At 35.2% G+C, this 17,972-nt stretch overlaps 2 protein-coding genes across 5 annotated transcripts; both read right to left on the bottom strand.

The window, feature by feature from the left end:
• Positions 1-652: 652 nt before the first annotated feature.
• On the bottom strand, positions 653-3,786 carry LOC115411932 (uncharacterized). Its single transcript, XM_030124230.1, has 5 exons — positions 3,417-3,786; positions 3,020-3,337; positions 2,828-2,915; positions 1,157-1,244; positions 653-1,052 (listed from the first exon to the last, which is right to left on the bottom strand). The coding sequence occupies exons 1-5, from the start codon at positions 3,520-3,522 to the stop codon at positions 948-950; spliced, it is 705 nt and encodes a 234-aa protein (XP_029980090.1). The 5' UTR covers positions 3,523-3,786; the 3' UTR covers positions 653-947.
• Positions 3,787-12,084: 8,298 nt separating this feature from the next.
• On the bottom strand, positions 12,085-16,778 carry LOC115411935 (uncharacterized). 4 transcript variants are annotated; one of them, XM_030124237.1, is made up of 5 exons: positions 16,592-16,778; positions 16,194-16,514; positions 16,002-16,089; positions 14,902-14,989; positions 12,085-14,796 (listed from the first exon to the last, which is right to left on the bottom strand). In XM_030124237.1, exons 1-5 carry the CDS (start codon positions 16,695-16,697, stop codon positions 14,779-14,781), a joined length of 621 nt encoding a protein of 206 aa, XP_029980097.1. In that variant the 5' UTR covers positions 16,698-16,778; the 3' UTR covers positions 12,085-14,778. The 4 variants fall into 4 exon arrangements, with proteins under 4 accessions (XP_029980097.1, XP_029980095.1, XP_029980096.1 ...); XM_030124235.1 differs by having other exon boundaries at positions 12,086-12,189; XM_030124236.1 differs by having other exon boundaries at positions 12,095-12,156.
• Between the last annotated feature and the right edge of the window lie 1,194 nt (positions 16,779-17,972).

Genomic DNA, 17,972 nt, shown 5'->3' on the forward strand with positions numbered 1-17,972 from the left:
ATATTCCTCTGGAGTTAAACTCATTCTCTCGTATATGTATATGTACATGTACATGTATATGTATATGTGTACGTTGAGGAGCTGCTGTATCAAAATGGAAGATTGTCTTCCACCAGAAATTAGGATTAGGGTATATTTCTTTTATGATTCCAATCCATTCCTCTTTTACTGTGGCTCAGCATTTAAATAACTTTTATCAGATTTGATGGTTTAGTCACAGAGTTTCTCATACCCAAAAAATGTTATGCTTTTCTTTCACAAATGTGGGAACGATGGTCCAAAATTGCGGTAAAATGTACAAAACAGTGAAATTTCTCTTGCCTGGCCAGCCAGCGCTCTGGGTGCTCAGCCCCCATAAACTTCTGATCCTAGAATCGCCCCTGATGAGAAACAGGCCAAGGCCAAAAAATACCCCAAAATGTTCTAAACCTGAGCTAAAAGACCAGTGTAAGAGGGAAATATCAAAGATTAGCATTATAGCATTATAAGTAATTTAGACTCACCAAATTCCATCATCTGTCACTGGATTAGTTTTAGAATTTTGCAAAAATACACCTTTATGTTGTAGAAGAAAATTTTCACAGTAATAAATAGATGTGAATCAAAGTAGATTATATGAGGAAACAGTTTTCAAGAGTATATATTTGTTGCACAGCTGGACAGGATGCACTAACATAACTTTTTTTAAATTAAAACAACCTCTTGGCTTTTTATTTTTGATATTTATCGCCATCTGCTGGACATTTGTGACTTACTGTTAAAATTCCATATAAAAAGGCAAACCACAAAAGCTGATATATATTCCAAAATTAAATCTATTTTATTTATGTTACAGTTTAATACACACAGCCATAATCTCTGATGTGCAGTGTTTGTTGTGGGAGATCATATCAGTTTAATTCTCTCTGGGTTGTACAGTATGTTTTAAATAACATTGCTGAAGCTCGTCATCTGATGGGATCATAAATTGAATTGAGCCTCTCCATGTACCGACTCCTCTGCCTGTTACTGAACCACTGGTCACTGTCGTTGTGTGACTGAGGAACCACCATCTATGGGGTAAAGTCAAAAAAGAGGGTTGTTTTGATTTCAACAAGGAAAAAAAAATAAAGCAGAGAAAAACAAGAGTAAAGAGATGAAAAAAGGATCCTCTGACCTGTATTTCTGCATATGTAGCTTGTGGATCTGGACACAGTGTTCTGTTTTGTACTGATTCCTGGTTTGATGACCTACGCTTACGTTTTCTGCAAAGATAAACAGATAATTTGGGATACAGCATTTTCAGTTTCATTATTATTATTCACTCTGCATTTGTTAAATATTTTGTCTCGTTAAAAACCAAAGCACTGGCATAAATACATTCATTAAATTAAACAATGTTTATAAAGCTGCTTTTTGAATATGTTCATTTTATCCCTTTGTTGATGCATATGGGCAGAAAAGTACGAAGTTAAAGGACCACATCTTTTTTAGCCTAAATTCACCTTCGTATTATGGTTATTATTATTATATTTATCCATATATTAATCTGAAGTTATGTATGTATCTACAGTCCCAGAGTGTGTATCTTTGATGATTGTTGCCTCCGCCAAGGAGGTTATGTTTTTGCCAGGGTTTGTTTGTTTGTCTGTCCGTCAACATAACTCAAAAAATTATGGACAGATTTTGATGAAATTTTCAGGGTTTGTTGGAAATGGGATAAGGAAGAAATGATTAAATTTTGGTGGTGATCGGGGGTGGGGGGGCCCACAGGGGGGGCCACTGATCAGCCTTGGCGGAGGTCTGCGCTCTCCGAGTGCTTCTAGTTTGCTTAACTTTTTAACAAAAATACAAGTCTTTTATTTGACAAAACACATTGAGTAGTTTGACATATTATGTTAAATTTAGTAAGAACCAGGCCATATGTAGCTTTGGAGGTAATTTTTGTATCACTGTGACAAAGTGCTGAAAAGTCAACATTTACTGTAAAGTTCACCCAAAAGTCATCTGGGTTTTTAGTGTGTGTATAAATGTGAAGCAAATATCAACAAATAAGGAACTGTGAGCTTTTTGTTCTGCAGATTTAACCCTTAAAGACCCACAACGATTTTACAATTTCCAAATTATTTTTTCTTTGTCTTTCCCAAATGATTTATCACCATTTATTATAATATTATCCTCTGAATTCAGCGTTTTTCAGTAAAATCAGGTATTTTTCTCTGTTTATTTTACTTATTGTGTGGATGTTTGTAAAAGCTCAGAGTAAATTCAAAGGTTATTAGCTTGATTAAGAAAAAAATGTGGAAAACATAACTTTTTCAACTGAATAATATAAAAAATAAAAATGTGTCTATAACCACTGTCATTTATCAAACTACATCAGTTTTAGAGAAGATAGCGGTGTTTCCATGTTTATTACAGAACCTCTGAATGGGTCAAATCTGATGACCATGAGAAGCTGAGAAATTACATTTTACCTGCACTATTTACTTGCATTGATAAGAATAGTGTTTTCACAGTTATTAAACATTTTAGATCAGTGGATACTTTTGGACAGTGGTGGATGTTTGGATGTTATTCAAGCTCAAATTCTGATGTTCTTCATAACAAATGCCATGAATATTCAACATCTGGTCAAAAAATAATCTAGAAGAAATGAATATTGTAAGAACGTTATGTCAACAGAGTGAAATTATACATACAATCATAGGTGGTCTGATAATTATTTCCCCAATCATGTGTGTTCATTATCAGGTATTTAGTTCTATGTACTCAGTAAACGTTGCCCTTTTACTGTAACCTCTATTTACTATATTTACAAATCTTAAATCTCAAAGTTACTACTCACAGGCAGAGACAGATGAACAAAGAGAAGCCAAGAAGAAGCAAACCACTTATAGGGAGTAATGTGTACAAATGCCATGATCCACTGAGTTCTGCAGAACAGAAGATCATCATCAGTTCCACAAATGAGCAGTTTGAGCTTTATAATTCACCTTGACTGGTGTAGAAATGATGAGTTGATTGGTGCTTTACCTACCTTTACCTTTGGGATTCTCAGTCACAGTTAAATTCCATGTAAAAACCTTTGTACCTCTTTTGCCACTTAAAGTACAGCTGTAGAGTCCAGCATCTTCATCTTCAGCTTTAATTATGGTCAATGTTGAGTTTGAAAAGTTTGTGTCTATGTTAAATCTATGATGAGTAAAATTTGAAGTAGTATTCTTTGATCTGTCATGAACATACATATATCTGCTGTTGTTCCAGACCACTTGTGTTAGATTTCCAATGGATTTGTTGCAGGAGAAAGTGATGGATTGTCCTCTGAACACTTGTACGTTACTGACGTCAGATGAATCTGGAAATCAAAAAAAAAAAGTCAAAAACTCAAACTGCAGTTAAAATAGCATCACAACAAAGAAAAAACTGCATCGTACCTGCAAAGATGTTGAATGATAACAAATGAATGAGGAGCAGAAATGCCCGATTCATCCTGAACATGAGAACCATCAAAAAGAAAGAGATTGACTGGAACTTCATCATTTAAACAGAGAAAAGGAAGTGGTATGTGGCAAGTGTTTGCACCAATGGCAAGTTATATGTCACGCCTAGTACGTGGCGTTAAGGCTGGCTTCTTCTTGCAGTCTACTTTGGTCTGTTTTTTCACTCTATAATGTTATTCAAAATGCACATCTAAGTAAGTATTGTCACACCTCGTTGATGTTGCATAGTGAATTTTCACACTAGTGTGGGATGTTTAACACTTCTGGCAACGAACAAAATCAGGTCAGGTGGCAATGATGTTTATCAGTGCAGAATTAAAGCAACAGAGTAGTTATTTACTACTTAGTCTTTAAACAAATCAGTTAATTTGTTATAAATGAGAGAGGAACAAATATAAGGGACACATTAAAAGTTCTAACAAAATGTAATCTGTAGATAATCTACATCAGAGTGAAACATCTTCAGCTTCTATACATCATGGACCAAGAGGCATGAACTGAAAATACTGACAACAGGATAAAAGTAGAAGCAGGAAGCTTTGCTGATAATGATCAAGTCACTTGTGTTCACCAGTAAATGTGAATATTTCACCATTCTCCAACTGCATTTCATGGAATCACATATAAAAGAGAGCTTTCATCAGATGAGACACTGTCTTAACATTAGACCAGATTTAATAACTTAATGGACAAGAAATCATCAAGTCTAATGAGCAAAGAGCAGAAAAAGTAGATTTAATCAGTATCATGTGACTACTACACATTTGTTGCTGTTTCCAATAGTGACCATGCAGGTGTACTCTGAAGAAAACCAAAAGGTATTCAATGAAAACTCTCTGTAGATTAATAGCAACACACTTTTTATCCAAATAACCTTGTTGTGTTTCATGGTTCGGTCCACCTGCAGGTTCCACTAGTATTCATCTGTGACAAACATGGAAGCATGAGCTGCTGTGGTCTGTGGTCTGGTTCAGCAGTGTACATGTCCAAGTAGAACCTCCACCCACACAGTTATAAGCGCTGTGGCTCAATGAAAAACTCTCATTTCCTTTATTTGTTCTTGCATACGAAGAAAGGTCAGCGAAGGCATGCACCTCAAAAGAAGAGAAACAGGAAACTCAACTTCTCTAAGGTTATCATACACAACCAGCTATCATTACAGACTGTACTTTTAACATATATATTACACATTGAATCAGCTGCATTTAACAGAAGAACAGGTTTTTGTGTTTATAACAGGCTGTTGTTTCGTTTGACAAAAAAAAAAAAAAAAAGTAACTAGAATATTTCATGCAGGAGTAAAATGCACAAAGAAAGCGTGAGTGGACACTTGCAATGGCGTTAAATGTAGATAAATCGTACTTTTAATCACATTTGGTTATTTTCATTTATTTATTCACTTATTTATTTTATCATCCCCCCATTTCCCTCATTTTTTTCTCTCTCCTTTTCTATTCACTTCTTCTCATCTAGTTTCAGTTACCTAATGGTTATCTTTGGTCATATCCCTGATTTTTTTTTTTTTTTTTTTTTTGAGAAACCCACATCGCTACAGTCACACCACATGCACATCTTACACACTCCACCACACACAAAACATTTACACAACCAAGACAGGACATTGAGTCATACTACCTGGTCAGTCAGACAGTTTGTTTCTTTTGTATATTACATGCCATATATCTTAACACCCCCCCCACACACACACACATACATAATGATAACTTAATGTAAATGTAAATATTGTATATTATTGTACATAAGTTTCCTTGTTACTTGGTGTCGCTTCTATAAAAGTTATGGAAGAAAAAAATGGAGTGGACACTTGAGGGCAGCAGAAAGAAGCTGCTCAGTCACAGTCAGGCTGCCAAAGCTGATGTGACAGAGCAGTGAGACAGCTGTTCATTGGTTTATTAAGCAGCCAAACCTGCAGGTTCATGTGCTCATATGATAAATATGAGCTTTCTACAGTGTAAAACACCTACTTCAGCTACCTATCATTACCATGTGCTTACATGTAATGCAAGGCACAAAGTACTATTGTTTGTCGTATTTATCATGATTATTTTTCTGACTTATACAAAACTTTGGGAAAAAATACGAATGTGCAGCCTGGTCTCGAAAGATGTGTTATGACTCGTGTTAACATTCAGATGCACGGATTTCATTAAAATTGTGAAAAAAATTGTCAAATTTGTCCATCCAAAATGAATTGGGCCATTTTCAAATGGCTACCATTCAAACATGATTGATTCTAAAATTACGTTGCCTGTACAGAGATTGTGCAGCGCAGTGCAAAGAATATTTGTGTGACACATGGTAATGATATCATGTGCGGTTTTTGCACAAAACGCGATTGAATGCTGACAGCTGATTCGCTGAAACGCTCTACACTCTAGCTCTCAGAATTAAGACAAGTTTTTGGAAAATCTACAAACAACACTTCTGTCACATTTCTGGGAATTCAGCAACAAATTATACATCAAATTGTTGGTAAGGCTTCCTATCTCTCAAAGACTATTCACATGTTTATCTAAAACGTTTTGTTTTTTATCTACGGGCTTCTAAGTGCACAGTGCTGATTTTTCTCTCATTCGCTCCCATGTTAAATTGGTTGAAAAGGAGTAGGAAGAAGCATAAACTTATTTAATCCTACCCCTCAAGTGCTTGTTCACCTTTATCACTAACTTAATACATGAATCAAACAGTAGATTCTTCCGAATTTAGCATTCAACCCACAACTAATACATAATGCAGTAATTGAATTATGCACAACAATATGTTCATGGCAGTACAGTCATACAAACTCAACAATACAACAATTGTCTTCAATAATTACAACATATATATCAATTGAACATTATCCATAAACAAACAGCCCTCACTGTCATTATTAAATACTGTACCTCACAAGAATCAATTCTTTATATCTTTTTTTAATCTGAATTATGTTTGGTATTTGTTTTATCTCCACACACAGTTTGTTCCACAATTTTACTCCACTAATGTTAATGCAGAAACTTTTTAACGCAGTGTGCACTTTATGAATCTCTAAACGTAACTTTCCCCTTAAATCATTACCTCCCTCTCTTTCACAAATCATTTCTTGAATATCGCCCGGCAGTAAGTTATTCTTTGCTTTATACATTGTTTGAATAGTTTTGAACTCCACAAGGTCAATGAGTTTTAAAGTTTTAGATCGTAAATATAGTGGATTGGTGTGTTCACGAAAACCAACATTGTGAACAATTCTTATTGCTCTTTTTTGCAATATAAAAAGTTTTTGTAATGAACTTGCAAATACATTTCCCCATTCTTCCAAACAGTAAGTTAAATAAGGTAAGAGCAATAAATTATACAGAATCTGAAGTGATTTTTTATGTAACATATCTTTTGCTCTGGCCAGGACTGGGATACTTCTGGGTAGTTTGTTTTGTACATGTTTTATGTGAGGGTTCCAGCAAATTTTATCATCATTTACTACTCCAAGAAACTTGTTTTGATTCACCCTTTCTATATCTACACCCTCTATTTGTACCTTTACCTGATTACTTGTTTTATATTTACCAAAAATCATGATTTTCTTTTACGTAGATTTTTTTGACAACTTATTTTTTATCAAATCATAATTTAGTTTTATTTAGCTCTGAAGTGATTAAATCCAAAAGTTGCTGTAAATCCTCACCAGTTCATAAAATATTTGTGTCAGGAGTAAATAATATAAAGTTTACTGGTTCAGACACTTTACATATATCATTGATGTACGTCAGAAACAGTTTAGGTCCCAACACTGACCCCTGGGGGATGCCACACACAATATCCAAACACTCTGAATGACAGTCTCCCATCTTCACAAAGTGTTTCCTATTCTTTAAATAGCTCTTCATTCAATTCAACACCACTCCACTAATTCCATACTGTTCCAGTTTATTGTTTAATATGTTATGATTTACGGTATCAAATGTTTTTTTGTTTTTGTTTTTTTTTCAATCAATGAAAACTCCAACTGTGATTTTTTAATCATCTATGGAATTTGTGATTTCTTTAATGAGTTCAGTCAGTGCTAGTGATGAGGACCGGTTGGTTCTGAATCCATTTTGACTGTCTGGAAGTAATTTGTATTTTTCTATGAATTTTCTAATCTATCACTGAAGAGTTTTTCTAGGATTTTGGAGAATTGTGGGAGAAGAGAAATAGATGTTATTTGTGAAGTGGTGTCTGTTGCTGTTCTCATACAATGACTTTGTAAAGGTAAAAAACAGACGTATTTCCTCACTTGTTTTTCTTAGGAAAATGTCAATGACTAAACTGCCTAGGGTCTGTCCTTCAGTTCTGGTGCACATCCATATAACACAAGGCATTCTACAGAAGGTAGATTTACTCTACCTAAAGTGAAAACACATAAAATGAAAAATACTGTGATATATAGAGCCATGGTGATATTGAATGATCTGCTGAGACGAATCATTCAAGAAAAAAACAAATACAGATTTAAAGAATTCTGACAGAGTACTTCATTTGCAAAACAATGCTCGGTGTCTGCTAATGTTTAGTTAATTGACATTACATTGATATATAACTGTGAAATATATCTGACCATTTACAAAGTATACTAAAAACGACTTTTTGGGAGGTACTGTTAATGGAGCTAGGTCCTGTATAACATGTATGTTGTGTTTTTGTTTTATAATTGTGATGAATGGTTTTTAGTTGTTGTTTGTGTAGTTTTGTTTTGTCTGTGGGTGTTTTTTGGTAATTTGTGTATTGCAGTATCAAGACAATCGTGTTGGATGTGGACCCCAGGAAGAATAGCAATGGCCTAAGCTAAAGCTAATGGTGATCCAAATAAATGAAATGAAACATACATACAGTTTTATTTCAATCTTTTTTTTATATGAGAAGCAGGTTTAGAAGTCTATAGCATTCCATGGGAGTGTCTGTAATCTGTCCAATGTTGTTCTTCTACGTAGTTCGGTCAGAATGCATTTGACCACCACACCAGTGTCTATGAGAATCTGATTAATGATCATTACACTTCTTGTTTTCCAAAGTTTGACCAAAACAATACAAATTATTAACTGGAAGAGCCTTTGTTAATTTAATGGCATTTTTTCTTCTAGGAGTCCATACATGACAGAACAGTAGTTGATTGAGCAACTCAAGCCAATGTTTTTTTAAGAAGGTCCAAACAGCTTGGGCTCTGTAACAGTCAGTGTGGACGTGTTCCTGGGTTTCATCCTCTTACAGTTTATCATTAGACATATTTTGGTTGTTACATTACAACTCCAGGAAACCAAGGCTCTGGCTGGGAGTCTACTCACAGAGATGAGCCAACAGATGCTTCTGTAATTTTCTGAGATTGATTTATGATTTTAATAACAGTCCTCTTCTCATTGTCATTCATATGTTTATAATCAACCAAACCACCATAGTTAAAATCACTTATACATTTGTAGATCCCTTTTGAAGTCCCCTTCACCCATTCAATGTTTAAGTGTTTATACTTTTCCTTTACGTCACCATATATGATTTTATAATATGGACCTTTCCTTGCCTTGTCCTTTTTTTTCTCCCAGGTGGACAGATCATTAATCCAAATAGCTTCCCTTGACAAACCCATAGACATATTCTTAAATAAAGCTATTTTTAGTTTGAGGCCAAGGTCTACTGCTCTGAGTCCACCAAGTTCTTTACTTTTAAACAATAATATTCTTTCATTGACGTCTCTGGTGGTACCCCACACCAGATTTACACACTGTTTATGTAGTCAGATTACTGTTTTCTCTGTTGGAGGAAAGATGTTAGCCAAGAAGAGGAGCTTGGAAGGAGTACAGGTTTTTACAATGTTAATTCTACTTTTATAATTTGTTTTCTTATTCTGCTGTCTATTAACCTCATCCTTAATCTGAGTCACTTTTTGGTCCCAACTTCTTTCCCCACAGTTATTATTTCCAAATGTGAATCTGAGGATTTTAATTTTGTCTTTAGTTTGAATGTTTAGGCTGGGTTTATCCTCTGCAGCTCTGATTCAAACTCCCTCAGTCTTGTTATGATTTAGAACTGCTCCTCAAGCCAATTCATACATTCCGAGGTGTTTTAGGCAAGGCAAGGCAGCTTTATTTATATAGCACATTTCATGTACAAGACAATTCAAAGTGCTTTACATAAAGCATTAAAAGCATTACAGCATGGAAGCACTAAAAAGTATAAGCATGAGAAAAATAAAAACAAAAAATCAGATAAATAGATAAAACAGTTAAACAGATAAAACAGACAAGCAGATAAAACAGGTAAAAACTTTTAGCTTAAAAGGAACAGTGCAGATCTGAACTGATGAATTAAAACTCCATTCAAATGCAGCTGAGAACAGGTGGGTCTTTAACCTAGATTTAAATGAACTGAGTGTTTCAGCTGATCTGAGGTTTTCTGGAAGTTTGTTCCAGACATGTGGAGCATAGAAGCTGAACGCAGCTTCTCCGTGTCTGGTTCTGACTCTGGAAACTGACAAAAGACTGGATCCAGAGGAACTGAGGGGTCTGGTAGGTTCATACTGGGTCAGGAGGTCACTGTCCTTTTACCAGAACATCCATCCCCAACTGGTTTTTAATTACAACAGTGACATCATCCATGAAACCTATTGATTTTCCTGTACAAGACTGGCCGACAGGTGTGCCTGTTATTTCTGGATCTGAGTTAAGTTATTTTATTAAGGGGGTGATCGGTAAAATATAAAGTGCAGGACTGGGAGGACAGGACTGGGAGGACAGCCCTGCTTCACCCCTCTGACCACCTGAAATGGGTTTATTAAAACATCATTAACATCAATATTTACAGATGACTTCATATATAAACATTTTACCATATCAGTAAAACTTTTTGGGAGACCATACTCGTATGACTCCATCTTGGCCCAAAGATAGTTGCTTGAAATTTAATCAAATGCCTTCTTTTGGTCTAAAGCTACGATAAAAAAGCCCATTTTAATCAACCTTTAACTGCACAGGTACACTACTTAATTTATTATTGATTATTTTTTGCCAGAATCTTATAGTCAGTGTTCATTAATGCTAAGTGCCTGTAATTATCAATGCACGTGCCATCACCTTTTTTTCAGTAAGTTTAAAACTCCTTCATAAAATCAATCTGCCATTACCTCTTTATGTAAGCCTTCATTCAACTCAGTGGTAAGAAGATCTAAAACTTCATTTATATTTAACTGATAAAACTCTGTAGGGAGTCCATCCAGTCCAGGGCTTTTGCCTACATTCAGTTGATAGATGGCCTGAACACTTCCTCCTTTTTAATTTCTCCTTTTAAGAAAATCACAATGTGCAGGAGTGGAATTAAGTGTAGAAGAGTTTCCAAGAACCTCATGTCTATATCTTTCTTTTTATATGAGTTCACACTGTATTTTCTGATTGTTGCTCTGATATCTTTATCAGTGTTTACTATGTGACCATTTTGTTTCTTTACTAATTGTATAGTTTTACTCTGATTGTGTATGATAAGTTTCCTCTGTCATTTACCTCTGTATCTTTGCAAATATTAAAAAAACATTTCACTATTCAACTTATCAATTTGAACTTTTAAATCACACATAAGGTCTTCTTCCATGTTACTTTTGTGTTCTTTCTGTTTTAAAGTAATCTATTGTTTAGTCATAATGTTAGATTCCAAGTTTTTCCTTTTATTTCATTCTCTACATTTGAATTTAAAGAAATCCTTGACTCTATGTTTTAATATTTCCCATAGCTTGGTGTATGAATTAGTGGTGCAGCGTAGTGTGTCATCTTTTGGATTTCTTGTTTTAATTCTATTAACATTATTTCATTTATTAAACATTGTGTATTAAGTTTCCAGTAACCTCTGTGGGCTGATTCTCCAGAAGACGGGGCTGTTTAACCAATAAATGGTAGAAGGGAGGCGTTTGCATAACTGCCAGTGGGAGGTGCACAGCATGAAAGTGCCCCACTGTTGTTACTCCTCCTCTGCACCCGCTTACTTCCGCAGTCTGGGTTGGTGTCCTGCTGCCATGCCTTTTTTGCCATGCTTTTTGCCTTGTTCTTTTTTTTTTGTTTGTTTGTTTGTTTGTTTTTTAATATCATTTCTGTAATTATATGAATGAATTGTTTCGATTTTAACTGAAAATACTCAAAAAGATAATGAAGAAACTCAAAACAACTATGCAACTTAGAACTATTAAATAAGTATGTTGTGATATACGAAACACTTTCGCCTCATCAATGAACGAACCTGTGTCCTTCTGGTCCTGGGCCTATCCCAGGTGGTGTTGTCGGTTTTTGTTCATTTTGTTTTGTTTCATTTATGTTAAGTTATATTAGATTGACAGAAAAATTCTGTGATATACTCTGAGACAAAAGACGGAGTCACTGGATTCTGGAATCAGAAGATTTTACTTGCAAGGAGTCAAGTACATACAGTGAGATGCAGCAGTTGACTGACTAACAACAGGAAGTTCAAGATCTTATGAAAGAACATGAATATTACAATCATTGGACCAAGTGTACAAATATTATGACACTGATCAGGTTCATCATTGGCTTAGGTATTCAAAACACAGTGATGCATGGGTTCAGTGACCACGTCTGTACTCTTCCCCCACCTGCCCCGTGGCCTGATCTCCTCAAGGGCAGCAGCCTGCTCTGGTCCCAAACTGGAAGGACAACAAGTATGCTTTGGTCCCAAACTGGAACAAAACAAACAGATAGCAAAGAAATGGTAGACATATCCTGAGTGGATATGTCCGGGCATTCTTGCAAAATGTCATCATAACCCATCCATGACTCGTGCTCTGGACACCTGGTATTTACAGGATATAGTCTAATAGCCTAATTTTTCTAACATATCCCCCCTGTTTAGACTGTATTCAGTAAATATACTTTCAAATCAAGAGATTCCAGAAAAAATTTATGAATAAATAAAAATAAAAATAATAAATGAAACAAAATTATAATCAATGCAAAAGTAATAAATGACAATAAATTGAAGAAAAGAAGAAGAGAAAGGAAAAAAAAACCAAAAAAAAACAAACAAACAAAAAAAAAACGATTACAAATGTTTATGATAAAATGAATTAAAAGGACTCATGAAGTATGAGCAATCAACAATGCAAATCTTCACCTATAAAACATTGATCTACCCATACCAGTGGATTATCACACTGACATTCAATGAGTATGATTGACTTCAACAAAACAAGCTTATCATGAATATATGAGAATATATCACATATACCTGTTGCAAGCTTAAAGTTAATAAAATGGCAGCTTCAGCAAGAGAAAACATCATGTGATACTGTGTATTTCCACTTTAGCATTAACATATTATTCTTCAGCGAGATTTTCATAATATGCATCATAATGCTTTCACTTCAGTACCAATGAGATCAGTTTTGTATTAGTAGGGGCATAATCATTGAACCACACCCCCTGATAGGGCATCACTTTGATGGTGGTAACGTCGATCCAACGGAGGATGAGACTCCTAATACAGGGACGACAACAACAACAATCATATACAGCATTGTATATGGTCATTGTATATGGTCACTGGTCATTTGTTTTCTGATTCATCTCATTTATGTATGTACGATTTTGCACGTTTAATGTCTGAAGCAGATATTTTCTAAGAAATTATAGAGCAATGTAATCATTTAGGCCTTTCAGTGCCTTTACATCTGAACAACAGAATTTAGACTCAAATGTTTGTCTTTGCTTTATCTTATTTGCATATTTCTGCTTTATCAAATAATAAGTGTACTTAAATCAATCAACCTTGATTCATTTTTTTCCTCTTTAACCCCTTTCTTTGATTATTTCACTCATTTCTCTGTTTTCTCCAAACTCTTTACACCTTACTTGGCCAGACTAAAGGGGTTGGGTCTGTGTCTCCCCTGCAGTCTTACACTACAGTTTTCACTTTACATCTCCACACCCCAAAAGGAAGGAACTCAGCAGAACACCCTGCCTCTTCAGACGGCCTTCTGCTATACAACTCTTCCAAGCTCAGTTGAAGAAAACCCCTGATCAGTTCACTTCACTCACACATCATCACTATTGTCATAGTGAGATCAAACCTCATGCATCACTCAGGCAACTCTGAAATGTGCATCCATCCGCGTTGAGCCAACGCCCAAACTCCAAATGTACCGATATTTTGCTCACACAACAAGAACACCAAAGCCACAAAACATGTAATGCAAACATTTATCACAGCCATGGCACAACAACAACAACAGAGCTCTTTAACGACTACAATAACATGTGTATCAATTAAAATTTTTATCACAATTAGACCTTTTTAACTCCGTCTCTGATTTGGAGTTTCAACAAGCCACCAGTTTTTCGGTGAATCAATTATTTCACTCAATGTACTAGTACCATACTTATACAGCCAAGATACTAGAGTCACAAAACCAGGCAACAGGCAAAATAAATCAGAAATACCAGCTGGGTATTACTTAGAAGGGTTTTGTTTTATTTTTAACACCACTTCTAGATCTATAACTTCACTTCTGTTTTGAAGTTATAACAAGGCATTAAATTGTCTACACAATTAAGCTCCTTCTCACTTCCGCAAGATTATCTTTATTTTTCTTTTGCCATAACCTGCTCGAGTTGCCACAAAATGATCAGTAAAGTTATTCAGTATTGTTGAATACTGTATCACTTTAACGTGAGAAGATACATAGATCCTATCAATGCGGGTTTTAGATTTGGAATCGAATCTAGTGAATTTGAGCCCAGATGTTTTGACTGATCGGCAGATATCTGTCAGTTTAGCTTCTTCACAAATGTGTTTTAGGTGTTTGCCTTCAGTTGCCAGGTGAAACGGTACAGTACTGCATCAGTTTCTGCTGTGACTGTATTAAAATCTCCTCTTAAAATTGACTTTATGACCTACCATCAACAATTCTCTGAGCCTTCTAAATAGTTTAGTTTTTTTTCCCATGCATCAGGAGCTATGTAAACATTAATCAATCGATATTTATCACCCTGGTACAGACAATCAATTATTAGAAGTCTACTAGGTAATTCCCATTTTCTGTGGTCACATCATGTTGGCTACATGTGAGTGGAAATAACCAGCCACAACAACGATACACAGTACAGAACAAAAGTGTTAGGCAGACTGTGGCTTTGTTGATTTGCAGGGTTGCAATGGGAGTGGGTCTTTATTTCTATCAAGAAATATGCAAGAAATATGTGCACAGTATTGAAACACACTCAACTAAACAGCTTCTGTTGGCAAAGTCAGTATTTAGTGTGACCTCCATTTATTGGAGAACCACCACCTGTGGGGTAGAGAGTCAGAAAAGAGGGTTATTTTGATTTCACCAAGAAAAAAACACTAAAGCAGAGAAAAACAAGAGTAAAAAGATGAAAAAGGTTCCACTGACCTCTACCTCTGTATAGGTAGATTGTTTATCAGGACACAGCATCCTGTTTTGTACTGATTCCTGGTTTGACGACCTATTCTTAAGTTCTCTGCAAAGATAAACAGATAATTTGGGATACAGCATTTTCAGATTCATTATCATTATTCACTCTGCATTTGTTTAGTATCTTGTCTTGTTAAACACCAAAATAATGGCATAAATACAGTCATTAAAGTAAATAATATTTATACTATTGCTTCTTGAACACATTCATTTCATCCTGTTGTTGATGTATATATGCAGAAAATTCAGTCTAAAATCAGCTTCATATTATGGCAATTTTTCTTTTTTCTTTTTTTTTTTTTTAAATTTAGGCCAATATCTTTCTAGGCTCATATATCTAAAGTCATGGAGTGTGTATCGTTGATGATTACTTGCTTAACTTTTTGGCAAAAATACAAATATTTTGTTTGACATTAACAAATTGAGTAGTTTGACATATTATGTATAATTTAGTAAGAACCAGGCCATATGCAGCTTTGGAAATAATTTTTGTATCACTGTCACAAAGTTGTAAAAAAGTCAACATTTGTTGTAAAGTTCTCTCACGAAGTCATCAAGGTTTTTAGTGTGTGTAAATGTGAAGCAAATATCAACAGGTAGTATCAATTGTGCACTTTTTGTTCTACAGATTCAACCCGTAAAGACCCACATCTATTTTTGTCACAGTTTCCAAATGTTTTTTTTTTTTGTCTTTCCAAAATGATTTATCAGTTAATTATAATATTATCCTCTGAATTTATCATATTTTTTTTGTTGAAAATCAGGCATTTTTCTGTATTTATTTTACTGATTGTGTGGATGTTCTTAAAAGCTCAGAGTAAATTCAGAGGTTATTAGATCAAATGAGAAAAAATGTGGAAAATGTGACTTCTTCCATGAAATATATTATTAATGGAAAAAAAAAAAATCTAGGTCATTTAATTATTATTTCCCCAAACTGGTGCATTCATCATATCAGGTCCAATATTTAGTTCTATGTACCCAGTGAACGTTGCCTTTTATTTAAGTAACTATATTTACTATATTTACAAATCTTAAATCTAAAAGTTATTACTCACAGGCAGAGACAGATGAACAAAGAGAAGCCAAGAAGAAGCAATCCACTTAAAGGGGGTAATATGTACAAATGCCACGATCCACTGAGTTCTGCAGAACAGAAGATCATTATCAGTTCCACAAATGAGCAGTTTGAGCTTTATAATTCACCTTGACTGGTGTAGAAACAATGAGTTGATTGGTGCTTTACCTACCTTTACCTTTGGGATTCTCAGTCACAGTTAAATTCCATGTAAAAACCTCTGTACCTCTTTTGCCACTTAAAGTACAGCTGTAGAGTCCAGCATCTTCATCTTCAGCTTTAATTATGGTCAATGTTGAGTTTGAAAAGTTTGTGTCTATGTTAAATCTATGATGAGTAAAATTTGAAGTAGTATCATTTCGTTCAGTGTCATGAGCATACATATATCTGCTGTTGTTCCAGTCCACTTGAAATAGTTTTCCAGTGGATTTGTTGCAGGAGAAAGTGATGGATTGTCCTCTGAACACTTGTACGTTACTGACGTCAGATGAATCTGGAAATCAAAATAAAAAGTGAAAAACTCAGCTGCAGTTAGAATAGCATCACAACAAAGACAAAACTGCATCATACCTGCAAAGATGTTGAATGATAACAAATGAATGAGGAGCAGAAATGCCCGATTCATCCTGAACGTGAGAACCATCAAAAAGAAAGAGATTGACTGGAACTTCACCATTTAAACAGAGAAAAGGAAGTGGTATGTTGCAAGTGTTTGCACCAAAGGCAAGTTATATGTCACGCCTAGTACGTGGCGTTAAGGCTGGCCTCTTCTTGGAGTCTACTTTGGTCTGTTTTTTCACTCTATAATGTGATTCAAAATGCACATCGAAGTAAGTGTTGTCACACCTTGTTTATGTCGCTTAGTGAATTTTCACACTAGTGTGGGATGTTTAACACTTCTAGCAACAAACAAAACCAGGTCAGGTGGCAATGATGCTTATCAGTGTAGAATTAAAGCAACAGAGTAGTTATTTACTACTTAATCTTTAAACAAATCAATTAATTTGTTATAAATGAGAGAGGAACAAATATAAGGGACACATTTACAGTTCTAACAAAATGTAATCTGTAGATAATCTGCATCAGAGTGAAGCATATTCAGCTTCTATACATCATGGACCAAGAGGCAAAAACTGAAAATACTGACAACAGGATAAAAGTAGAAGCAGGGATGTCATGACCCCTCCCTTCTGGTCATGTGGGCTGCTTGTCTGTCCCTAACATTTGTGTGCAGGTGGAGTTGGGGGCGGACCAGTGTACATGCGTGGCACATTTGGGCTCAACGCGCCACGCCTGTTTAGACCGACGACAAAGCACCAGACTCACTCTTTCTCTCTCCTTCGCTGCTCAGGCTGACTCCAGCGCCAGACCACCCGTTTCTTTTTGTCACCTTTGTCTTTTGTTTTACACCATACAACACTCACACTTATCACATTCACTCACCCCATTACTGATGCTACAGATGCCACATCCAATACAGTTTATACTGTTTTGCACATTTCTCTTTATTTCATTGTAAAAAAAATCACTTTATTCTTTAATGCAGTGTTTTTCAACCTTGGGGTCGGGATCCCACACAGGGTCACCTGGAATTCAAATGGGGTCGCCTGAAATTTCCCGTAATTGATAAAAAATAAATAACTTACAAATAAAAAAAATGTATGGTGAGTTGAGAGAGACAGTCCCAATCCATAACAGACATGACAAACTGTGAAGCTGAAACTGAAGCACTGTGGTACTGTTTATCTGTCAAAAGTTCTATGTGGTCAGTTTCAGATGCTGCAGCTCTTTCATAATTCATAGTTTGAGTTCTTGTTTGTTCAGTATTAATTGTCAGCCTTGTAAATCCAAGCTGGACTGACTGTACATATCCTGACCAAGGAAAATAAAATTCTCACTTTGTGCAGTAATCTACATCTGACTTTTCTGCCTCTGTCCATAATAATATACA

The sequence above is a fragment of the Sphaeramia orbicularis genome, chromosome 21 (assembly GCF_902148855.1).
Source record: "Sphaeramia orbicularis chromosome 21, fSphaOr1.1, whole genome shotgun sequence".
NCBI classification, from domain to species: domain Eukaryota; kingdom Metazoa; phylum Chordata; class Actinopteri; order Kurtiformes; family Apogonidae; genus Sphaeramia; species Sphaeramia orbicularis.